At 40.3% G+C, this 27,044-nt stretch overlaps 1 protein-coding gene and 1 long non-coding RNA gene across 2 annotated transcripts in view; one reads left to right on the forward strand and one right to left on the reverse strand.

Moving 5' to 3' along the window:
• Positions 1 to 13,714, reverse strand: part of LOC115014815 (uncharacterized) — a 133,076-nt gene extending 119,362 nt beyond the window's left edge. Inside the window, exons 1-2 of the long non-coding RNA XR_003832941.1 lie at positions 13,617 to 13,714; positions 13,347 to 13,495 (exon numbers count right to left, since the gene is read on the reverse strand). This is a non-coding gene — a long non-coding RNA (uncharacterized LOC115014815). The remainder of the gene's footprint in view (positions 1 to 13,346; positions 13,496 to 13,616) is intronic.
• A 10,340-nt stretch (positions 13,715 to 24,054) lies between these two features.
• Positions 24,055 to 26,695, forward strand: hs3st1 (heparan sulfate (glucosamine) 3-O-sulfotransferase 1). Its single transcript, XM_029440891.1, has 2 exons — positions 24,055 to 24,271; positions 25,000 to 26,695. The coding sequence occupies exon 2, from the start codon at positions 25,138 to 25,140 to the stop codon at positions 26,053 to 26,055; it is 918 nt and encodes a 305-aa protein (XP_029296751.1). The 5' UTR covers positions 24,055 to 24,271; positions 25,000 to 25,137; the 3' UTR covers positions 26,056 to 26,695.
• The last annotated feature ends 349 nt before the right edge of the window (positions 26,696 to 27,044 follow it).

The raw sequence follows: 27,044 nt of genomic DNA on the forward strand, positions 1-27,044 counted from the left end.
TCTCGTTCATTCACATGTACACATTGTTATGGTAATTCTTTGTAGGCAAGTGGATACATCAGAGTTCTTACTCTGAAAACAATAGTTTGAGTAAAATACATTCAGTGTTTCAGGCTACTCTTCCTGGTATCCACCTGCATCTTTTTCTTGTATACCTATAAAAAAAAAAAAAGGTATGTGATTAATTCTAGGGGTAGAGAATATGTCTGAAATATATATATATATATATATATATATATATATATATATATATATATATATATATATATATATATATATATATATATATATATATATATATATATATATATATATATTATATATATATATTTATATATATATATACATACATGTGAATAATATAATGTGCATCAGTGTTTCCTCTGGGTTTACTGCTTTGGGAGGGTGCTGACCTTTCCTCCGCTCTGTCTCTGACTGTAGGTGTGTGCGCACGTGTGTGTGTGTGTGTAGGTGTGTGCGCACGTGTGTGTGTGTGTGTGTGTGTGTGTAGGTGTGTGCGCACGTGTGTGTGTGTGTGTGTATAGGTGTGTGCGCACGTGTGTGTGTGTGTGTCAGGAGTGAAGCCCCACCCTTTGCAAAACAGAGCGGAGGAGAGAATGTGAATGCGCAAAGCAACGCAGTAAACACTGAAAGGTGCACATAAATAACATAAGCGTTTGGTTTATTTAATAAAAGAGCACCTGTTCAATGTAAAAGGTGAGTTGTGAATATATTTTTAAAAACTGTGTATCGTAAAATACACTATTATTATAGTAATAATGCAAATATTTAGATAAAATTAATAAAAAATATATATAAGAGCGTCTCTCCATTTGCTGATAAAGACTGTGTGCTGTGATTGAAAGCTAGTAAATGAACCCGAGTTGGATTTAGGGATGTCCAGATCAAGTTTTTCTGGCCGGGATCCCGATCCGAGTCCTTTAATATTAGCCATCTCCGACACAGAGTTCGACCAGATAATTATAAATGTTGATTAAATCCTGTCTGTGTCTGACACATCCAAATACTGAAGGTTCATAAGCTTTAAATCATTGAAATGATATGGGTGAAAGTTTGAAGGTTTGTGAGAATGAGACGTGACACGGCTCTCTTAAGAGCATCAATCTGTTGTGGAGTCGATGGAACTAAATAATCCTTCAGTCTTCTAGTTTCCATTTTATAGCACAAACAAAATAAGGGACCCACTCAAAAACATCAAATACTCCACGGTAACTTTAACCTTCAAGACAACACGGACGAGAAGTTCTTGTGCAGATCTCCATGACAACTGAGCAAACGCCATCTGCTGATGGAAGTGAACCTTAAGTTTGGATCGTTTGTCAAATCAAATTCATGTTTCAAACTAAAACTTGCAAAACAAACAAAAAAGTACATTTAGCTCAAAATCATTTTCTGGATAACAGCTCACCAAAGTCGTCTCACGACTCTTTTAAAGACTATTTAAAGAACACAAAATGGGACGGACATTTTTCATTATCTCTTTACATTTTATAGCCCAAACGATTAATCAAGAAGATAATCAGCAGATTAATTGATAAGAAAATACTTTATATTACACCCTTTTTCTTTTTATAGTGCAGTCATCTTGCAACCTGGGGATACCTGTGAGCCACATTTGACGCAGTTTATTTCATAAATCCTACATTAGTCACATGCAAAATAAAACATTACATAGATACTGAACCGTGTGTGTAACAGTGTGTGTAACAGAGTGTACCGTCTCTGCTGGGCGGCTCTGATAGCTCTTCTCTTTGGTGTACAACACTCCCCACTGTGCAATTATGCACCAGTTCAGCTTTGGATGAGGCTGCGTCTTAAATCAGCCTCTAATGTCTTGCAGTTTCCTCCTCAAGCCTATCGAGGATATAACGATAGAAAAAGTTTTGCTGTAAATGAGCAAGAAAAACACCCGAGGCAACAATAGATAGCTAATTTGTTATTTTGGAACCCATTGCATAGTGCAGCACTAAGCAAAATCACATGCCATTTTATCCCCACAAGTCATTTCACCTCTCGCTATCGCAACTACTGGTTTAAGCTGTAAACAGTTCCTACAGGTGCAGCTCGTGCTGCATGTGGAGTAGTTAAAGTGTTTGCCTAGACATGCTAAAGCTGCAATTTGCACACAGCCAGCCATTTTGTTGTTGTTTTGCTCAGGAGTGGTGCTTAGAGATCTGGAAATGCATTTCTCCGTCCTATTCTTCTGTCTGCAGTTATAGTCAGCATCAGTCTGTGACTGTGGGGAAATGACTGTGCCACTTTGCCAAGCGTTTTGGGAGAAAAAAGACGGATTGAACGGTCAAAACAGGGCTGATAATTGAAGATGATGGTGATAGCGTTGATGATAATAATAATAATAATAATAATAATAATAATAATAATAGTGAGGGTGATGATGAAAGTAATTACAGACGGTGTTGGCGGATGAGAAGAAAAGCAACTGTTGACAGTTCAGAGTGAGCCGTCAGCAAAATTGAGTAAAGCTGATGTGATGCCCGTGGACAAGCCCTTAGCGGGCACATCCACCCTGAAAGCCCCGGCTCTGCCGCAGAACAAAATGGGAGCGAGAGTAAAGGAACAATAACTCAGAGGGGGGAATAGAGTGGATTCAGAAAGAGATCACAAAGACTAAGAGTTTGAAGAAGAGATACAAAAAAAATAAAAGATGACAAAAACCGAGACCGGCTGAGAAACTGAGCCACTCAGCCGCACACCACTGTGAAAATCACCAATCTGCCAAAATCCTCCCTTTTGATCCTATTCCACATATCATCTGTCTATGAAATGATACTCGCCAGGCGTCAAACCCCCACCTTCCCTTGAGACAACTTTTCACAAATCCCTGGATACTGGGGTGAAGCATGCCCCCCCCCCCCCTCTCCCCCCTGTCTGGGCTGTGATTATTTGGCTGGGGATCTGCCACATCAAACCCCAGCCAGCTAAAGATTCCCCAGAGGAGAAAGCAGAAAGACAGATCTGTACCACCACCCACCTATGCAGGCCAAAGATAGGAATAAACCAAATGGCACCCCACTGGATGCCGCCATCTGCTAGTGGACACCCCTCAAAGACCATCACAGGGTGTTTTTCCCTTTATTTTTTCTTAAACTGGCTGAGTCAACCCCAAACTGAGAAAAGTGAGGATTTTTCCCCCAGACCAATCCTGCCCCTGCAGCCTGCTCTAATCTCTCAGATGAGGTGACCGGGCCTGGCCTTATAGGAGACACATGAGCTGTTTGAAGCAGAGCAGTTGTCATGCTCCGTGTGTGTCGGGGCTGATGAGGTCTGAACGAGGTCCGGAGGATTGCAAGATCAGGAGTTTTTACAGAATCAGCTTAGAAGTGGAGAGAGTTGCTCTCAGGTTTACCTGCCATCTCGCACATCTGTACACTCCAATGCACTTTAGGACTTAAAAGGCATACATTCAGGAATTTAAGTTAAATGCATCTTTTATAGTGCTCATTGTGCTCATCAAAACCGTGGTTTGTTGCTGGTGTCACTTTGCAAAAGTCACTGCATTAACTGAGCAATAATGAAGTGATTTTACACCACAACATATACTGAACAAGTCATTATTTGCTCGTCTTCCCTAAACAGATCCATCTTCTTCAAGCATGTGGCAATATGCTGAAATAATGAGGCACGGCACCTTCGTCTCAGATGTACGATATTATCTCACCCTGCTTTCACAGATTTTGTCACTTGTTAATAAAGAAGTGGATTTATAGCTGGGATAAGCAACTTGTTAGTTTCAAACAAGTGGAAAGAGCCTTCCACGTGATGATGAAGATCACTGTATCACAGCTGTCACGTTGGAACTTCACACCTGCCATTACGATGACGAGTTTCCAGAAAGAAAAAAAAACAACAGTGGTATTTCTGAGTAGCTGCAGTAAATTATTGTCTCTAAATCCTTCTATCCAGGGGCATCACAATACAACAGCAATATATATTTGTCTCGGCCAGACTTTATTCTGCGGTGTCTTGTCAAATCATAGCAGCAGCGAGACTTTGGTGTCAAAGTGTTGTCTGCCAGGCACTTGAAAAAAATAATCAATTTTGACACGAATAAAGAAAAATAGCTGACAGCGTTTCCAACGGATATATCAGCAACACGTTGGCAGAAGCGGGACAACGTTGATTCAGCCAAGAAATCACAAGCAGTTATCTCATTCCTGTCTGTCACTGCTGCTGTCCAAGGCAATCCACAGTCTGTGTTTAACCTCGCCGGGTGATCGAACGCTCCTCATTCAGAGAAGCGGCCTCCTGGTGCACGGGGGGGGGGGGGGGGATCAATACGGGGAGCATTACATCTAATCAAGCACTGATTACTTTCTCAACGCTGATTGCAATTGGCTAGCATGTCATTTCGTTTTGTCAAAGCGCGTGTGGCCCACCCGACGGAAACTGACCTTTATTTTCCGGTAAGCTCCGTCACTTTAACTCACAAATCAAATCACATGCGATGTCACAGCCCACAGCTACTCGCTTTGTTAAAAATAACATGATTAGCGCGGAGTCACACTGTTACACCTGTGTGCTGAACAGAAACGTAATCTTGATTCTCCGTAACAATAACAGCATTGCATTACACCGGGAACGCTTCACGTAATGTGGGGGCTTTGGCTCTTTCTACATCGAAAACATAAAGGTCAACTGTGATATAAGCCTTTTTTTTATAATCAGTCAAACAAGCAGGTAAGTATTACCGCCACTGGTTGTCATGGAGACAGACTTATGCAGCTTTGTTTTCTTTTAATTGACTGACTGCTGACAAGGAGAGGTTGAGGGCAGGTCAGTGCGTTCCTCTGTAGTGCAGTAATCACAACTTCTGCAGCTCACAGATCTGAATTTCTACAGAAAGGAATGTGACATAATCCAATTCCCCCCCACATACATAATGCATGCATGCGTTATGAAGCTTTGCATCATAATGTCGGCCTTGAGCCATGAAAGAGACAAACATTCCTCTGTGGTCTGCACTCCTGATGGGCAGGGCAGAGCCTTGCATGGCAACTCCGTCGCAAATTGTTACAAGCTTTGTTTGTCCTTTGAGAGAAGCTCTTTATAAGTTCTATCTATTACTAAGCTTCGGGTCGTCTGTGAGGTGCGTGTCTTTGTCTCTTCAAGCACTCAGGCAGCCACTGTGTTGGTACCTCAACAGTTGAGAATGAATGGCTTCAGGCTGCACACGGTTGCATTGACCGCTCTGCTGGATTTGGTTTCTACAGTACATCGGAGCAACCAGTAATGGATGACTAGAGCAACACAACAGCACTCGTTTGTGTCGGATTCACTTTCATTGCCCATCATTACATCGTTTATCATCCGTTTTTGTGTTGTACATAAATTTAATTGAGAACACACCTGCTACCGACTGCAGGCAGCAATCAGAAACTTGATCGATGTAGCATATTCAGGTTTCTCCAAAGCAGAATTCAAATGCTGTGTCGTTATCTACAGAGCTAAACAATTAGTCAAATGACCGTAAAATACTTTTTTTAAAGACTATTTTGATTGTCGATGAACTCAAATGATTAATTGTGCAACCAAAATGTAAAAATATTCCCTAGTTTCCCCTTCCTGATTGTGAGGATGTCCTGCTTTTCTTTGTCATATGTGATAGTTAACTGCACATTTTTGGGTTTTCTGAAATTGTGACTTTTTTTCCCACTATTTTATGACATTTTATAAACCAAACGATTAATCAATAAAGTTAGAAAATCATTTTTAAAATAATAAATCGCTAGTTATTTTATCTATTAAAAACTTAATCAACTGGTTTTCTTGAACATTTACATCACAATTTATACTGATGTGAAAAGAAAATGATATACCAGGATATCTTATTGCATCCCACACCCCTGCCTAAAATACATATGATATAATATCTAACATTATTCAATATATAATTTGTAAGGGAATGTAAAAGGAGAATTGCCAAACCTCCAGGGGCTTAAAAAGTGGTGTTCTCCAGGAAGCATATTACAGGAATAATTACAGTAATGTAATCTACACAATTTGTAAGCATCTATTAATAATTTTAAACATCGTCAAAAATGGAGACAGAGGTTAGCATCTGCTACACAAGTATAATGTACCAGTCATAACCGCAAACATACAACATGAAGAGCTTTGTTGTTGTTGGAACTGGACATTTCCCCTCTTATTATAGTTTTTTTTAGAGTCTCCCATAATGAGACTTAAGACCTCAGCTGTGTGAGGAGGTGGAGACATCCTGAGCAGTTTATGCTGCTGCATTCAGACTTCACTTCTCTGACCATGACTCTTTGATCCGGCGTGTTTGCCCAGAGCCATCACATCTCGGCGGTGGTAGCAATTTCTGTATGATACCATTTTAACTCTGTCACTTTGATCTTACAGAGATGTTTGTCACTTGAGCAGTTCTCCAATATCTACATTTTATTTTCTATTTTACTGTTTTGATAAGATTGTGTTGCGTTTCTTAACTCGTGTCCTTTCATATGAAGCCATTATCCGAATATGTGAGGTATTTCTTTTCAACGTTTCAATCAAATTGGAAGTATTTGTGCGATATAAATGGTATGGGGAAGTAAACAAGCTCTTGTGAATTAACCTTGAAACATTCCAATAAAGCAAACATTGCTATAAAAACAGCAATAACCTGTGAAAAGTTTGCTCTGAGCTTTTAGATTTATTGTGTTTTTTTCTCTCTCGCCTGCGTACCAACCTTTCACAGTAACCTTTTCATCACGTTCCTGCAAATATTTTTATTTCCGACAAAATCGTTGCGATAAACTCCTGGTGCCGTGTTCAGAAGTGTATCTGTTGGCAGAACAGAGAGTTTGTTCTCTCTGCATCAGACGGAGGAGAATTTAAGGAAACAACTGTTTCCTGGCATGCTCAGACTCCAACTGGGTAGAAGGGCGCAATGATTTATCGCCAGTGCCAAGCTCACTCAAGGAACATGGGCTTTCTGGCTCGCCTCCTAAACTCCCTGATAAGATTCAGTGTTTGTCAGAATGAGGCCCATGTTGCTCCACAATCGTCTTTATCTTGGGTGCGATTAAAAAAACAACCACGATTGAAATCCACGATTCCAAATCCATTTATCCAATCCTCAAGTGAGACATTTTGTTTTTATTTATTCTTACTTTCATGTGAATATACACGAATGAAAACAATTCTACTAATAGATCCTCGTAAATACGACACACTGGCCCTTTAGGGGAAATGGTGTTCATTGAAGGCTGTTGGAAACAGAAATATTGGATAAACAAGCTAAAATCGTTGGAAACTTTTACAAACCTGACTACAAAACTATCTGATGGAAACAGAGAGGGATGTTGGAAAGTGAGGGCAGCATGAGATAGAGCGGCAGGATGTATGTTTGCTGCTCCGATGCTCTGAGCTCCCGAATATCCTGAATGTTAGGAAACTACTTGAGAACCAAACGCTGCTACAGTCTCCTCTGCTCTTCCGAATGATAGACTTGTTGTCAGCAGCCTTGCAGGAAAGCTACAGGAGGTCATAACTCAACTATGACCAGGAAATACACTTTTTATTTCTTTGTATGGAGAAGTATGTTTTCATATTAGAGAAAAACGAGCATTGGCCTGAATTGCAGACTCCTTCGTGTACGGCCCTATTATCTAGAAATGTGTAGTGAATCACACAACTTACCGCTGAGTAAGGCTTTGTTCCATTGCTGGATTTTAAATTATTTGCGTCGTTACAAATGTCAATGTGATTTTTGATGAGGTTTCCTAACATCTAAAAAAGGGTTTCACTGCGGCGTTCTATGGAAAAAGGGGCAGACATCGCTCACAGCTGACGGCTCACAGCCGACGCTACGCGGACTTGTTGAACAATGGGGGAAAACGTCTCAACAACATTCCAAGTATGATGTGCTTCGGTCAGAAGCGTAACACAGAATTTAACAGCACATCTTGAGAGCCACACTGGGTCTCCTTCACATTGGCCTGAGGCTTGCAGCTCAAAAACTTCAATGTTTCCATAAATGTAGTTTGAATGTGACTATTTCCTTACACAAAAAGGGATATGTATTATATTAATATTTAATAATCCCCATAAGGATGTTTATAACACACAATCAACACAGGAATGAGAAACCAGTCCTCCCCAACCAAACACTGAACTCAAATGAATGCATTTGTCCTGTTTAGGAGTCAGGTACGAGCCCAGTAGGAGAGCAATGATAACACTAAGCCAGGCTACATTAATTGGAACCACCAGCTCCTGAAGCTATCCCATTACACCAGCCAGGTTGGGGTTACCAGGTCAGGGTATAAGAAAACTCCCATGCTTAATTTATGAAGCTCTTACCTCAGATAATCCATACGCATAAGATGTGAGGTTATGAAGCTGCAGACCCCCTACCCATCTGCAGACAATTTGGCCCTTGCACAATGTCCCTTAAATCACACAAAGACCTTGCTGTCTGGACTATAAAAAAGGGGGCAGAGAAGTCCTTTTTCATTTGAATTCCCTTCGCATACCCCTCCAGGTAGATTTAAGGGGAAAAAAAGAGACCGTGCGCATTAACTACCTGAACTAGTGATCCTCCTTAAAAGCCCACGCCCTCCGTCTTTTCCTCGCACAGCAGTAAATTGCAAAGAAATGTGGCCCCTAGCACCAGATCAATAAAACTTATTTGCAATTTAACAAGAACAGATGTTAGCAATCCTACTCGGTATGCCCTGCTACATTTTAAGTGAGATAACCATGACTGTTTATATGTGTGTGTGTGTGTGTGTGTGTGTGTGTGTGCTGGTGTTTCAGGAATGCTTCTTCTGTACACAGCCTGTTATCTCAGGCATCAAACATGTGATCCCCTCTATTTGTGGGATGATAGGAGCTTAATCACTGTGAAGATTACCCTTATCAGAAATCACATTTCTTCACACAGTTTCAATTATAATGAACAAATGTGGGGAGTTGGGGTAAGGTGGCACTGAGGATAGAAACACATGATTGGTCCAAGTGAATGAAGATGCCTGCTGGCTGTTTTCCAGCTGTGTTAACATCTTTATCTGAAAATCCTCCTTAAAAGAGGAACGCCGCTAGGTTTGAGGATTGATGATCTTTCATCTATGTTTTTTTGTGTTGCACTGATTTTTCATCAAAGTCATTATTACTTGGTTGCAGCCTACGAATATTTCACTAGGCGCAAAGAAATAGCTGCAGTTTGATCTACAGAATTTGTTTTATGTCACAGTTTTGCAGCGTTACGCATTGGTTGCCATTTACTTACAATAGTTTCTGTTCTATGCTTACACTAGCTGAGTATTTCTGCATGTGGTATGGAAGAAAAGTCATGTTTTAGGTTAAAGTAACAAGTGGATAAAGATGCCGTCCAGACAGGGCACATATAAATACTCCAATATGTTGTACCCACAACAAATGGAATAAAGTATTTACATATTCTTAAAAGCACATCTACTCCTTCCCCCTTGTTTGAACAATGCTTGATGTCCCTAAAATAAAAAAGGCATGAATAGTGCAAGATAAACTAACAGCTGCCTATAATCACATGCTTTGTTGACCCATCAATCCAAGCTGGAAACAACGGTTTCTACGTGCCTCCCCTTACTGTGTTTGATTTATCGTTCATAAATTAGCACATAGCATATAGCGCAAATGGAATAATCCTTTGTTTTTAGAACCACGCATCCTGCCAGTGTGACGATTTCACCGCTCCTGAGATCAAAGCGCCGAATAGTCGACTATTCGGGGGTCACCACTACAGCGCTGTTTAATTATATCCTAAAGTTTTAACTAACATTTCATGTCAACTTCCCCATCTTAAATAAAAACATACCTCAGCTGCATCTCTTTACAATGTGTCCTACGAGGTCGACTACTCGCACTATAAATCACGTTAGGAAGTTCATGTATAACTTGAGTGCAGCTCCGAGATATCAGAAGAGGTTCCATGGGGTAGATCAGTAATTCAATTAGAGCCAATGAAAAGCACAAAGCATCCCTCAGAGGGACGGCTGGATGCCTTCCATCCGTTCTTCTACACTTTATTAGATCCAGTTGTTGGAAATTAGATTCTTGCTCAGTGGATTTAAAATCGTCCGCACTGGAAATGTTGTAATTTTCTGTAAAAAAGGTCAGTAGTCATTCTTTCACCAATGACCTCACTGAGGGCATGTTTCTTGTGGGATTGGATCAGAATTGGCATGCAGTACTGCAGAGCACATTTCAAAGTGTAAACATTATCAAGTGAGGTGTGACAGAGGAATGGGCTCACTGAGCCTTGTCTGACAGCATTATCATGGCCATTGGAAACAGTGCAGGGCACTATGTAAACAGCTTTCTCTCCCAGATGCCAATAAATCCAGAGCCATTACAGGCGGGAGTGAGGCGTCAGTGTGCATGCTAACAGCAAGTTTCTATAGAGCTCACACACACACACACACACACACACACACAAAAACACGCTTATGTAAGCACACACCATATGCGCACATGCACGTGCACACACACACACACAGTGTGACAGAACAAACAAAGTAAGAATATCTGCTTTTGTTGCTAGGATACCAGTTCTTCTGGCTGCTAAGTAAATCAGGGTGACTGGTTGCACAGACGGCTGTGACAAATTAACACAAGCTGTGGTGACAACAAAGTGAAAGTAACTTCCAACTTAATGAAAAGTAAACCACGTCCATCCAGCTGCAGGGAGAGACTGAATATTTGATGTAATGTGGTGGCCAAAGCACGTTTACATGTAAACTCATGTAAAAATAATATAGAAAGGGGAATTTAATGCAGCTTACACACAGCTTTCCTTTAACTGTGACACATATTTATTCAAGTTTCACACAAAAAACTAACACATCATGATAATGTTATCATTTACCTTTGCCCAATACACATTTTTACTGAATAGAGCTTGAACGCATCGTAATACAACTCAATGGAACCTCGTTCTATCTACATTAGCTCCCGTTCTCCCTCGTTCTTCTGCGACACTATGTTCACCGATAATCTCGTCACTTCACCCAAGCCTGCTCGGAACTATAGTTTTAAAATAAATGTAGGAAAATTTTAAAAAATCTCTTAAATGCAGTTAAATTGGAAGTAGAAAAGTAGCACAAAATGGAAACATTCAAACACAAGTACCTCATATTTCTAGTTAAATACAGTACTTGAGAAAATGTAGTTAGGTACTTTCCACCACGGGAAACTAAGGAGTGATCACAGCTCGCAGGACCAGTTTCAATAAGTCCATGATTACTGTTTAAGACTGTGAACCTATCGTTTAATGGAGAGGTGTTTTTGTGTTGTACTCGACTTCTCTAAGTACTGAAATGCAAACTGCAGTATACACTGAGCAAATAAACTGTCTCCGTGTCTGCTGTGACCCACGTCCCCTCTCCCCACACCTCCATCGTCGCACTGTTATTGAGCAATTACGGCCATTGATTTTCTCCCTCTCCTCAGCGCGCCTCTGTATGACAGCCGGCCTTTGTAAGTAGCCTCACTGGACTCCTGACTGCTGACCTCTGTGGCCACACAATCTGCTTCAAGACTTGACCAATTTAACACGCTATTGCTGCCCTGTCGCCTCAAAGTGTACAGTAAAGCTCTTAGAAACTGTTCGTCACATTATCCACACTGCACTGAAAATGTCTCTATTTGCATTTTTTGTTAGAAAACTCAAGTTTTTTGTTTTTTTTACATATTTCCTTATACCCAACATTTCAACCCACCTACGTCTCATCACATCAAGTGATAGAACGTCAAGTCATAAATTATTCAGAGTAGCTTCACCTTCAGCTGTTCGCAGGATCCTTTTCAGCATTCAAATCAAAATGCCACACTGACTGATATGTTTGACAATCCAAGGCTATAATTCATCTTTGCACAGTCTGCCATCGTGCTTTCATGCACAGAAAACGTGTTTTTGTTTCATTTAAGCATTATCTTTTCAAACTGACAGCGAGCTGCCAGGGAAGTGGAGTCAGTCAAAACGCATCATACGAACATCGTACGTGTTGGAGCTGGAAGCCGAAAGCTCTATTACTCATGTTACGCAAACGGTTAGTAGACATCCTTTCCTGACATTTGACACATGTTGTTCTCATGTCCACTCATCTCCACTCCCTCCATCACTGCTTATCGATGCATTTAAGCACAAATTGCACAACATTGAACTGAACCTCCGACTCTGGCAGTTCCTACCAAGTGAGCTACTGAGTGAGAACAAACAGCAAGAGAATACATTCATTAACCGACTCAAGCTGTTAGTACAAAGCAGTGTGAAACAGCTTGATACCATTACTATAAAGCGTAGGAGTTTTAACAAAAGCAAGCAAGCCAAAAATACTGCTTCTTTTATTGTGTGAATGTTTGACTTGCTGATCAATACAGGTCAGCAGCGCTGTGTTAATTCTTTGTCAGCATAATTGTCAACACGTTACTTGTCAACTGTGGCAGCTACAGAATTAAACAAATAATGACTTAAATAGCAGAAATGATCTTCAAATAAAAAGAAAGGATGAATAAATAGATAGATGTAAAGAAGGACTGATTAAATATCTGCACAGGACATAATGACAGAAAATCATCATTCAAATGACGGAGAAAGAGAGAGTTACACAACAGCAATCCACCTGATATGCAGCAGCAGGCGAAGACATGTCAGCTATGCAGCAGAGATACCTTACACGTCATTCTTTCTTTTTTTAAGCCACAAGAATTCAGGCAAACAATGTTTTTCTGTAAAAATGTTATAGCTTTGACAAGCGTTGACTACCAGTACATGTATAAAGTGGTTCAGCAGTCTGGGGTGTCGAACAGAAGCTCAGTAGTTTACTTGTAATTATGATTTAGAGAATAATAAAGCAAGCTGTCACATAAATGTTACCTTGAGTAGAAAAATGTCTACAATGGTTAGCTGTATATGAAGCCAAAACTAATGCAGAGTTTCCCATTAATAGGACTGGGCTATTTGGCTAAAATAGATCGAAGAAATAAATAAAAGTATTTCATTATATTGTTGCATGTACCATATAGCCTTCTCACATACACTTTGGTGCACATCATAGCATTTAGTCAAGCAAAAAATATTACGCATGATTACATTTTTACAAGTAACAACCTATTCCAGCTCTTTGATCATATAGTTTACATGTTCCATACGACATGCATACGAAATATGAACTTACATGCACTCAGATTTGATAGACCTAAATATGACGCATCACTGTGGGCATTTTAAGACATATATAGACTTATGTCCAGCCACCTGACATATTTTGACATATTTTGACATATTTTGTGATGCAAGGTCAAGGCTAAATGCTTACCTGTATGAAGTGAAGCCTTGGCAGCCTCTCAGGAGCATCTTGCTGGACAGGTGAGTCGGAGCGGTCCCTGAAGCTCCCTCAGTGGGACAGGAACACTCCACTTTCAGGTGCAGTTTGAGGTCAACGGCTAATGTGGCTAACCGCCGTCGCTACAGATGAGTGCGGAAAAAACATGATTATTTCCTCCATGAGATCGTCCAGACGCAACATTCAGAGGGTGTAAGGTGAGCTTGATTAATTGTAGTTGGTGGTTTAAATACACCGCCTTACAGTGACGGCCAATAACGCAGCAGCAGCAGCGCGTGTTCACAGATGCGGCCTGCGGGGTCTCGTGCTCATGAAGCCCCGGTGTGCCTCACTAATTTCCCACCTTCTCCGCTTTGTTGTCCAGGGGAGACTGGACTGTTATACAAGGTGGAAGAAGCAAGACATACAATGGTGCAAGTTCAAATATAAGGATAAAATATAACATATATATGAATGAATTTAAATTAAATAATGTATGTACATATGCAGAGATGTAAACAGGTTGTAAAACAGTAAACAGTATAACCTATAGATAAAGTAAGCAATACTACAGTGAGTTCATATGTGCACTTACCATAAGTAAAAGTACAAATGTAGGCTATCAATTATAGGCTACTTAAAGTACCAAAAGTAGAACCACTCATTAGACACAATATAATAATATAATATAATATAATATAATAATGTATCACTTTAAAGGGCCTACGAAATGATAAACGTGATTCTGCTGATGATAGTAAATGCTATTTGTGAAGTAAAATGATGTGTTATTTATGACACAATGATCGCAGTATTTAATAAATCATGACTTAGTATGTCGACCACCGATGTTTACATTGCCGCTACCGGAAACACCCGACGCCGTGTTCTGACGTCACAAGTAGAAAACAGTCCACCAGTTGAATACAGAGACAGCACGACAGAAGCGGCAGACGTGGCGATGTCGGACTCTGGCTCGGATATTTCCACAGAATCGAGTGACAGTGAGTCGTCAATAGACTCGTTGCACCTTCAAGAAGAGGAGTTTATTGAAGAGGATGCCGGTGTCGTGGATTTAGATCATGCGGGCGAGTTTAACGTGGTGGAAACAGAGCAGCTCGAGACACAGTGTTCAAGATGGAGACACAGATGGGAGCGAACATGCGGATGATGGTGACGGTGATTCTGGATTTGGCGGATATCCTGTGCGACAACAGAACACAGACAGGTATATACATTTGACTATAGTTCATAGAACTTCTCAATATATAGTAAATACATCATAATAAAATGTAACATTATCCTCGATCTATGCAAGCTATCCTATATCGAGTCGATAGCTTGGTTTCCTTGAATTGTTATGAACCCGACTAGTTGTCCGCAAATTGCTCGATCCCTAAATATTCAATTACTTCTCTACTTGGACACATCGACGTCTGTAAAGCTTGATAACTTGATTCTTTCTCGAAGTTTCTGCGGTTGAGGTTCTATCGTTGTGTCTGATGTCAAACGTCATATATTACGAGGCTGTATATAAAGCACTAGCTATGAGCTAACAAACAGACCGGAGGACAGCGCTGTTTTATAAAGTATAGTCTGTATACTGAGGTGAGACGGTCTATATATATATATATATATATATATATATATATATATATATATATATATAGACGGTCACTATAGCCTATAGTAGCCGGAACACTTATTTTTTATTTTTGGGAAGTCGAATGGTCACTCTGGCAAAGTTACAGAATAAATAGATAAATAAGCAAATAAGGTTGACGTGGTTACCATTGACATGTATTATCTTGTATGTTACAGAATCTATCACTATGTGGCATACCGCCGGTGAGATTCTGCCGGGGAATACTTGGTAAGAACCACAGACTGCCATCATGTGCCATTCAAAAGATCTGTGCTACGTTTCCATCTGACAACTACACGTCATTCAAGCATCAGCACTTTATTAGAGTCAATAACAAAACACAATGTCAGTTCAGTGATTGAATCTGCTTCTATACAGCACAGCTGCATCTCTCTTGTTTGGTTCTTCCACCGACTGCTGAGTGGAGCTGGGACTTCGAAAGGTTCCTCATCAACATTGTCTTGGCACAAAGCGTAGAGTCTCGGTCAAGAGTTCAGTAACATACTCTGCAAAAAACATGTTTTATAATCAAGCATTGTATGTATGTATGTATGTATGTATGTATGTATGTATGTATGTATGTATGTATGTGTGTGTGTATATATATATTATGACGCTGACCTTTGGAACAGCCAACCTGGAATGGAACTTGCAGTCCAGCTGACCTGACACGTGGTCGCCTGCATGGACTTGTGGTGTGTCCTGTGGAGGGGGATCCGTCTGCACAGCAATTCCTTTCTGACATGTCTGAAATGTACAAAACACAACTTTACTAATAAATCTTTCAAACCAGCTTGAACCTGTATTGCATGTTTATACATGTCTGCGTAAAGAAAACATCTAATAACATTCATAATAAAAGATGTGGTTGAATTGATTGAGAGAGCAATGATATCAAATTAAACAGTTATATGAATTATGTACATGCATGTGGTGATTGTATGTTTAACACGTCATTTAACTGGTACTACAACTGTAAGGTACAGATGACGTACAGTCTGTATACTTACTGGTGTACACACAGCTTCCTCCCCAGTGTGGACGTCCAATAGATGGTCGCTGATCATACAGGTATCCTCAGTTCTGTCAGTGGCTTCATTCACCAATGTTTTAATACCTATGTAATAATAGGGTGATAGTTAACAGTTAAATAGACTCACGCTTTTACTCAAACTACAGAATAAAATGGGGAAATCTGTTATAAACATTGAATCTATACTTAATTAAGCTAATGAAGTGTAATGAGCTAAAGTTATTAATACTACAAATAATAACACACAGATATCGGCATAGGGCCTGGTGTAAACTCGTTACATACAGTAGGTCTAGACCGATTATGGCTTTATGCTTGTAATAATAAATACAGTAAACAAGTAGCACGGCTTACCTTTCGCTCTCTCCCTTCTGGAGAATGCATTTCGTCAGTCTCTTTGGTGGAGGACTCTGCACCGGCGGACGTGTTTGAGTCGGCGTGCTGGCTTGTGCTGGCTGGGGTCTCGGCAGTATTGTAGGCACAGCATCTGCGTTCAGTTTTAAATTCTTTTTGAATCTCTTTTCTTTGGCGAGCATAGTTTGTTCGAAACACGATCTCTCAAAGTGCTGCCCACAAATCATCGGTTTCATCGACGCACTTGTCCATAAACGCAACATTTTATCATCTTTTGGCCACAGAAAGCTAGATTTCAGTTGCACACTTTCAGGATAATTGTTATTTTGATATTAGTATTTAGTATTTCTCCTTAGATGACCTCTTGACATCAGTAGCTGAGATGCTGGGAGAGCACACGGCTAATTTATTTTTCATTCTGCCTGCAGCTTTTCGGTCTCTTCGCTGGCTGCTTTGCACATCATATCTGGTATTTCCACCATAACACACCTCAATAGAGGCTGGTGTCTCTACAGCAGATGAGTCTTCCCTATGTAATGTCAGGGAAGGCAATATGCTGTGATAACAATAGTTACAACCAGCAGGTGTTAACTTTGGAAATAACACATGTTATCTTTAGTGTTTTCATTCTTTCTGATTAAAGTGTATGCATAGCAGCTTGTTTGTGTTTCCATGTGTAGTTTGGTCTTTTATTTGATCAAATCTGCTTTTTGCTTTTTGCTTTTTGCTTTTTGTTCACCGCTGTGTCAGAGGAGGGCCGGAGAAAAATGAGAGGAAGCTAATAACATCTGAGTCCAAAGACCGTCGTTGAACGGAGACGCTGACAGCTTGTTATGAAGTTTCATAAGGGGGAAATATATTAAGCGGGGGCCGTGTCCCCGGAGAGTTTTATTGATTTTATTTTCCTTTTCTGCATCAATTTACGGTTGAAATATCTTTACTTACGTAAGAGGAAACACAAAATTCAGGCGCAAGGTGACAATTTCAAATATAATGGAATATGATGCGTTGAGGCTCTAAAGCATTCTGTGTTGCTTTCAAATAGTTCTTCTTCTGTAAATCAACTTTTCTCATTTAAAGTTATCCCTGCTGAGTCAACTCACAAATAAGCCATGATTTAATCTTTGCATTGAGTCACGTTATTATCAAAATAACGTTAATATTTGTATCGTTGAGGTGAACATGTCCCCAAAACCAACGCCTGTGTAACAATGGCTTTATTTCAGAAATATTTCACTAAAGAAATGTGCAGTCAGAGCGCTCACCATGCTGCCATCTGACATTTTGATGGAGCCACCTCGTGTGTTAATTGTTTTCAGATACCGTGTTGTGACTGCTCTTGACCGAGACTTTCGGGAGAGACATAAAAAGCATTCAGATGTTATAATCATATGTTGTTGATGTTCAGATGTGTTTTTACAGCCAACTGAACATCTGCTCTGAGTTCAACCTGACAGGTCAGCTCATGTTTGCAGGTATTTACAGTGTACACTAAAACACCAGTAAACACATTAACACAAGGCCTTATATCTATCTTTAACTTATCATTAATATCTACTTTGCTTTTGAGTGGACTACAAATTGTTTCAGGTTCCTTCCCAACATGTTGTTAGTGTTACACTCTTGTCAGTTTTAGTTTGATTTAAATTATTATTTCCCATGTTGTCTTGCAAGGTTATTTTGCAGCAGTGGGTAGAATACATTCATGCTGACACCTTTAATTACGACAGCATATTCTCACAGGTCAAAGGTGTTTTATTTTAATGAACACATACCATGCTCAATAAACAGAGCTGGATATGAATAAGAAAATGCTTTTACTGCTTCCAGTATCACCAGACCTGCTATTTGAATTTCTTTCTTTGTGATTGGGGAGACTTTTCAAATGCACTCAAATGGATTTTCAAAAACATTTTTCACACCAAATAGCCACTAATCCTTCTTTTCATACGCTTGAAAACTTACTTTTAAATGGAAAAATCTGGCTGATTCAGAGATCATGGCCACGCTTTGAGAAGAGAGGGGAAGCATAAGTACTGGCGAAAAAAAAAATAACAAAAGATGACAAACATTTCTTTTAAAAGGCAAACACACAAGCACCACTCACATTCTCAGACAAACACATCCAAGCAATCCAGCTCTCTTTTTTAATGTGGAGATAGCGGCTGTTTTGCAGTGTAGTAAAAATATTTCAGCTGCAGCTGTGTCAGAAGTTTTTCCCCATAATCTCCTGTGTTGGGCTTCTTTGAGTGGGAAACTAAATATCTGTGTCTGAGACCTGTCACACAGTGCCGCATCACAGGAAGATCAAAATCCCCTTTGGCAAAGCTTTCGCAATGTCTGAAAGATGGGGCTCTTTTGAGAAGCGAGGGATAGGGAGAGAAGAGGTTGGCTGGAGGCTGCTGTGGAGGGAGGGCTTGGAGGAAGAGTAGTAAAGAGAGTATGAAGGTTAATCCCATACTGTCATTATCCTCACTTCTTAGCCACAGTCTACGAGCTTCCCCGTAATGAAGGCCATTTTCAAGGATTTTCACCTGGCACAGACGCCAAATTCTGCAGTAATTACCGATACAGAGATTCCTCTTACCTTTAGCCTTTACAGCGGGTTATAAATAGTAATCCCTCGTCGTTCTGCAGAACTGTACACCTGCAGAAAAAGCAGCATCTTCAGCACTTCAGCTCTTCAGCTCCTGACTGATAATGATGTTTACTGTTACAGAACAAGCGCTTCCACTCTGCCGTTGTGCATAAATGTCGACAAACGTATTCTTTATTTGTTTCAACTCATTTCATGTTTTATTTGTTTAATTGGTAATGATTTGCCTGAGGAGATGAAATAATAATGCAGGCACTGTGTTATCCAATAAATAAAGTAAACCTGAGTGAAGAGACTGTTCTCTTCTAAGAACTTTGTATGAAAGCTTTTATGCCATCCCCTAATTTATTTAAAAACAAAGCGCGGTGACAGGTGGAGGGAAGAGGGGGAAAAGATATGATTATGTTTGTTCAAAATGCTTGTCAAAGATAAACTAAATGTATAGTTTATTAGACAATATTTATGTCGATCAGGTCCCCCCTGTCGACAGTAACACTTTTCTTGTAAAGGTGCAAAAAGAGTTCACCGCATGTTAGCTGCAGTCGCCTGTATGTGTCCTGATGAGTCATTATGAAACACTCCCGCTTCCCATGTAGCACCATTGTTGCTTTCCCATGACTTTACGTCACTGTGCATGCCCGAGCATGAAGATCGAGCCCAAACATCGCCCCGCGCCCCCCCCCCCTTCTCCCTCCGGCTTCATCTTACAAGAGCTGGGTTTTTACACATTGTGATACACATTACATTACATTTAGCTAAAGCCTTTGTCCAAAACGACTACAACTCAGAACAATAAGAATCTTGCACCTACATTAGCTTCAAATAGGTGACATCATGTTAAGTGCAGAACAACAGCTTGAAATAAGACAAACTGATGTAAGGGCAGCAAACAGAGAATACAAACCCAACCATTAGCTTAAAAACAGTGCTTCATGCAGAAATAAGATTTTTTTTAATTTATTTTTTTAATTATTGGCCAAGATGCTGTCGAAACAGATGGATTTTCAGTCTGCAGCGGATGGTGTGAAGACTTTCTGCTGACTTGATCGTTCCACCAGCCAGCACAGCAAACAGGCAGGTTTTATTTGAGGGGTAACTGGGACAGACTGATACATTAATAAACAGGCAACTGAATTCATTAAACGTCACACAGCGTGGTGAGAATAAGATGTGCTCACTTTTTAAAATGTTTTTCTTGTTACTTTCGTTAGTTGAAACGTTAATTTCAGAAACGTTTGTATTATAGTTTGTGTGCGTGTTGCAACTAGTTTGGCAGCTTTCCCAAAACAGATGATACGATCTTAATTGCTTTTTCTGATTATATGCAACCACAAAAATACATTTTAGTGGGAAATTTAATTACACAACATTCCTACTAACCATATCTGCAATATATTTATTGCCAAAGTCTTTTGAAGATATTTTCCAACAAAGTCCTGAGCAGCTGCAGAGTCACGACGCCATTGTTTCCTACAGGCTTCAAAAAGCCCAGAGAGCATATCGAAAGATCGCAGATTCAAGTCTGGGATCAGAGAGTTGAATCAATCTGGTCACAAATGTATTGATGATAACAATATCAATCAAGCTTTTTCAAAATGCTGAATCTCATTATCCACTTCTAAAACTGACATTCTTGGTATAAAATGAAACACATTGTGTTTTACGGCAGCTGCCATGTTTATCATTCTGGATCGCTGTACGATACATATACGATGTTTTCCATGTGATAATTCTTTGAAGCTTTAATTCAAAGAAAGTCTGGTTTTATATTCCTGCTACACAACAGCCAAGTTAAATACATATACAGTTTATAATTCCAGAGAAGACAATCAATACACACTTTTATCAATTTATGATAAAACCATCCTGGCTCAAAGTTCACTTACTGGCTTTTTTTTGGGAACTTTATTGAAGTTCAGCTGTTGTGATTTCAGCCGTAACACTTTTGTGGCTTTTCTTCCATGTTGGCTTGAACATGAAATTTCAACATGGACCTTGAGACAAGTTTTTGGACAAAAACAATCTCAACTACAGGTTTTTCAAGTGTCACATGATCTTTATCAGTTGATGGGCTGTCAGTTTTCAAGGAGATGTTGTTGTTATTAAACCAAAGAATTGTAAATACACTTCATTTTAAAGTGTAAATAAATATTAAACTTGATTTCATTTTTTCCTTTTAGGCGAATCTGTCAGAGTAAGGGGAACACATTTTTTGTTTTACTGATGTTGTTTTTCTCCACTATTGCTTTTGACAGTTTGCGGTGTTCAACTGCCATTATGCTCTGGGCACTGATGCTGACTTCACCTGCCAACTTTTGCACTAAAAACAAACAAAGAAAAACACTATTTTTAAACCATGTATCTGTCATAATTGAAAACAAGTAAAAAAAATCTATTTAAGAAACTTTCTTCAACAAAGACCGTCTAATTTGAGGATATTTTTTCAATATGTGGCGACGTGTCCTCAGCTACATTTTGAGATATTATCATTATTTGCATCTAATGCCATCTTCTTTTATAACCACCACAAATAATTGCATTTATAAGCCACACAGTGAACCCACTTAAAAGTAAAGTGTTTGATTTAACAGCCGAAGCTATAGACTTGGGCTTGTTGCCCTGCAGAGTGACACGGGTGGGTGTGTGGCGGGCAATGATTCCACTGCTTATAATTAAAATGTGGATATCGGCGATAGAAAATAATACCCATTGAGTGGAAAAATAACTGTTGTTCCTCCTCGGGTGTTTAGAATGACAAAGAAGCATAATATATTAAATATACTTTCCCTTCGTGAATAAAATATAAAATAACCGAATGAGCATTTCAGGAAATTCAAATGTGAGACTCAAGAATAATAATTTGGGGAATAAAAGCCAAACAACATTACCATTTGTAGCCTGAGGGTGTAGCTACGTGTTGTATGGAAAACTAATAATAAGAAAGTAGATGGGGAAACAATAATATGAAGCGGGAAAACAGCATAATGTTACACCAGTCACAGAGCCTGCAGGATTGTCAAAGCTCAACCTCTGTGTCCATAACAAAGATAATCAGTGATACTTTCCTTAATAGAAATATGTGACGCACAAAGTCCTCTGTGCATGGCTCTGTTTCTGTACAAGGATGTGTTAGACACATGCTTAATAAGAGTGTGCATGGGATTAACAGCTGTTTACAGTATCCTCTGCAAGGAGTAGTGGCATTAAACATACTGTTGTGTAAGTAAGTAAAACGTACGTAAAACACGCATTTTCAGATTTCACAAGACATCAGAGCGATGACACGCACAGAGCAGACGTATCATTTATTTACCCATAACAATCTACGTACCCATTTGGCATGTGGAATGTTTAGCCTGCCACTGCCAGATAAAACCTGTTTTTAATACCGTACACAGTTTGGCACAAGCGTTAAAGAAAATGTTTTCAAGCATGCTGATCATGTAGCAACACTGCAAGATTTAGTCTAACTTACATCAGAAGTAAAAGTCACTTGTTTGGGTGAAACACTTAATGTGTCTATAACTTCTTTAAACCTGCTTTAAAGTATTTAGTAAGGAATTTAAAAGATGAAATATGCAGTAGATGTGACACAGAGGAGCTATTGTTGTTATTTCATCCTGTTTAGAGCAGAGGGTGATGGAAGTCGCTGAGGTGGCACTGAGGGTATTTATGATCTGTGAATATGTACTATTGTCATGTTAATGTGGTCGGACGCTTCTGATGATCCTCAAAGCGGGGTTGTATTATACGAGCCGGCTCCACGACTCCGCTGAATTCACATTTCTCCAGGAGAAACGAGGGCAGAATGTGAGGATTACCAAACTGCATCAAAAAATCAATGTGGGGGGAAACTCTTGGCCGTATCAGCATTTATACTTTGTGCACTGAATAAGTAAAGCACATGCGTTTGCATTCCCTCTACAGCAAAGGATGTATTTAAGAAGTGGGGATGACCTTTCGCTGTGGCACCAAATACTCCTGCTTGTACACGTAGAGCTCATCGCTTTAATGTGTGTAATGGCCTTCGCTTAAATGAACTACACAGCAGAATCTTTTTTGCAAACATGGGTAAAATCAGCTGCATCCATATTCAATTGCGAAGCCCTTAAGCCTTCCATGCTTAGGGCTTAATATCAGCATGGGAGGCAAGCAATACTTTACACCCAATTACAGCTAACACAAAATAAAAAATGAAAACAGTATTCACTTGAACATATCACGTAGACTTTGGCACACTATGAAACCTATGTTGGGCGTCACAGGAAGCTCACTAACCGCTATTTGACATTTGTGACGTGCCACTTACTCATCGGCTCTGTGAACTCACTCCAACTTTCTCACGCTGACTGTACTTTCAAAATGTGACTCAGTGGAAATTGCGAAACACGTGCTTTGTATTCAACATCAGTAAATCTTCAGTCTCTATTGGAGCGATATTTGGGACACGGTTGTTGCTGGAAGGATTTGAACATCTCCCTCCAAAAAAAATGCAGTCCAACAGGTGGTGCAAGTTGCGCTGGGCGACTGCCCACAGATGCATTAGCACTGTGGACAAAGGAGGAGAAGAATGCCAGGGATGAATAACTGGTCTGTCTCCTTCATTGATTTCCCCTGAAAGCAAAGAGCGAAGGGAGGACTCCTGGAGGCTCCCTTGAAAAGACCTTTTCAATCCAAATCCTGAGAAAACGCAGGCTCTCTATGGGCTACACATTTCTGTAAAGATCAAGTCAGACTGCTTGATTTGAATATGTTGAGCTTCTTGGTAAACACTCTTCAATCTAAGCTATTGCCACAAAACAACTCCCTACAAGATTGGAGCTATTTTCTGCCTGTGTAAACTCATAATAACAACACATTGTTGGTTTATTCTCCACTTTCTTTCTGGCTAAATGTCTACCCATGTGCCCATGAAGTGTCACACCTGGATCACCTGCTCCACCCCTCATATCACCCATGCCAGCAGCGTTATCTCTGTCAAATACCTTAACATTACAACAACGTGAGTCACGGTGGGGGGAGTGGTCCCGTAATGTAGGCGTAGGCTTCAACAGCTGACAGTCAAAAACCAGGAGGACCGTCTGGCTCGGACGCACAGCACAGAGGAGACGCTCCGGTGAAGTTGTGTCCCCGCGTCGGAGGCGACTTGTGTGCGCTCGGGAGAGACCAGAGAGACGGTGCACAGCTGGATCATACCCCCGCTGTTTTGGAAGTATCGGTGGCGTGAACAGAGGGCTCAAAGCGGCACGAAATGAAATCTGTGTCGAGTCCAGAGGATTATAGTTGAAAAGGTAAGAGATCGGCGGCACTTCGTGGATGTAATGTTCAATGCGAGAAGTAGACTCACCAAGACTGTTATATTAATAAATACACAATACAAAAACATGACAGCAGGCGTAAAATATCCGGGTATTCTCTGCGCACACGTATCATTTCTACTGTGTTAGTTGTTAATTTACAACATTCACCACACCTGCTTCTTCCCTGTAGCCTGTAAATACAGTATGTCCGAGCTCAGATTCAGTCTTAAACACGTATTTATTAAGATACACATGTACAGTATTGTATCACATTTAAAAACATTTCTTTATGGATTATAAACAGTAGTTGTAAAGCTTCCATAAACTCAGTTTATCTACATTTTATTTAATATACATCGTATAAAACACCGTTTTTCAAGGTAATCGATGTTTTTAAGCCATCAATTGAATATATTGTATTGCTAGAGTTGAATAAATGACATTGAAGCATGTTTGTTTTAAGGACATAAAAGAAAGACTAAAACTGTGATGATAAAACATTTATCTTATTAAAACCTTGATTATTTATGGGTTGACTTCAAGTTTAATCACCTCAATAGTCATAAACTATGTTGCTCCCTTTGAGTCATAAAGCTGACAGACATGGTGTTTGTATGTGGATTGTGTTCTTGAAGGTATTTTATTTCCAGAGGTGTTGTGTCGCTCTGCCAGATGTTCACCAGGTATCTTCTAATCACAGCTGTTTTCTTCTCTTGCAGTTACTGCTGCTGGCAGAGAAGAGGCAGATTTTTTGCTTTTGAATTGGACCATTGTGCTCAGGCAGCTGCTCTTTCAATGAGGGATACAGTTTTGGTGCTTTCGCCAGGCTGAAATCCTCCAGGGTCAGGACCTCCCTCATGGCAGCCGTGCTCCTTGGGCTGCTGCTCTTTGCAATGCAGTCTCCCCTCGTCCCCTCCAGGCCCATGGCCGACGAGGGACCACCTCCACCTTCCACCTCATCGCCCACCGACAACGGGACGACCAGCCACCCAAACGGGACCCTCCAACAACTTCCTCAGATTATAATTATTGGCGTGAGGAAGGGGGGGACTCGGGCGCTGATAGAGATGCTCAGTCTGCACAGTACAGTGGCGGCGGCGCAGAACGAGGTGCACTTCTTCGACTGGGAGAGTCACTTTCAGAAAGGCTTGCCTTGGTATCTCAGCCAGATGCCCTACGCCTTCCCCGACCAGCTGACGGTAGAGAAGACGCCGGCCTACTTCACCTCCAGCAAAGTCCCCAAACGCATCCATCACATGAACCGTGACATCAAGCTGCTGCTCATCCTCAGAGACCCCACGGAGCGGGTTCTGTCGGACTACACCCAGGTCTTTTACAACCGTCTCCAGAAGCACAAGCGCTATCAGCCCATCGAGTCGGTTCTGGTGAAGGACGGCGAGATCAACCTGGGATACAAGGCTCTCAATCGCAGCCTGTACTATGTGCACATGCAGAACTGGCTGCAATACTTCCCACTGGGGAGCATTCACGTGGTGGACGGGGATGAGTTGATCAGGGACCCGTTCCCCGAGATGAAAAAGGTGGAAAGATTCTTAAAGCTGGAACCCCAGATAAATGCCTCAAATTTTTACTTCAATAAAACTAAAGGATTTTACTGTTTGAGAGACCACGGGCGAGAACGGTGTTTACATGATTCAAAAGGCCGAGCTCACCCTCATGTGGCGCCCGCCATCCTGCAGAAACTCTACCAGTTCTTTCACGAACCCAACAAGAAGTTCTTTGAGCTGGTGGGCCGAACATTCAACTGGAAATGAGCGTCTGAGACTCAGTAGTTTGGCGTAGAGTTACTTGGGGTTAGTCTGTTTTCCTCACTTGTAATGTAGATAAAGAGACAAAGCTAATGTAAATGAACTAAATCTATTTTTTTATACTAGTACATTTGTTACAGTATGACCGAGAGCCAAATATCAGGGCAGACTGCAGTTCATGACATGCTCTGTTAGTGCATGTCTTATTTCTTTTCATTGTCAAACATTTTACTGTCTTTCTGTACTGTTAGAAACGCTCACTACTGTTCAGCTCAAAGCTGACGTCTTACAATGACATTGCTATTGACATTCAGACTTTAGACTGTGCCAGTTAATGTGTGACATAAAGATAATTACCAGGCAGTTTAATATTGTCATACCTTCATGTTTCGCTTCATATAATATGACATTATTAACGTCTCACTGCATTTAGAGCTCTGAAGGACCTTTACCTGCTGCTATGATTTCCTCAGTCACTTTCAGGCACGAGCCGTTCTCTTTGTTACTCAAATGTTTCTTTATGTAAGAGTCAGATGTATAAAAGCTCTGCGCACATCATATATTTGCCGATCATTACGGTGTACTGTAAATAGTTTTTTCAAAAAGTGAAGAATTAATACCATAATAAAGATGTATTTTATTTTTAGCATGTCTGATGTTTTTCTTCTTCTTCATCTATTTTTATTCATCCATTATGTATCTGTCTGCTGATGCAGTTTGTCTTCAGATCTTAACAAGCAAAGAGGATGACTCAAGTAAAGATTTCCACTCAATCAGACACGAGCATGAGTGTGTGTACACAATGCACCCATCTCTGTGGATTACAGGATCACACTGTGTTATGAACGCGTCTACATTTACTGACAGGATGTTGTGAACATATGTGCTTTCAGTCAGATGCACAAATGCACATAAGCGAAACTGTCTTGAATTTACTATTTGGTCGCTCTCTGTCAGCTGTGGCGTCTTTAAAACAAATAGTTGTGCTGTTGGAA

Source organism: Cottoperca gobio, chromosome 10 (genome assembly GCF_900634415.1).
Source record: "Cottoperca gobio chromosome 10, fCotGob3.1, whole genome shotgun sequence".
NCBI lineage: Eukaryota > Metazoa > Chordata > Actinopteri > Perciformes > Bovichtidae > Cottoperca > Cottoperca gobio.

Excerpts from the sequence above, each read along its gene's own strand:
- hs3st1 (XM_029440891.1), top strand. The coding sequence starts at position 25,138 with ATGGCAGCCGTGCTCCTTGGGCTGCTGCTCTTTGCAATGCAGTCTCCC.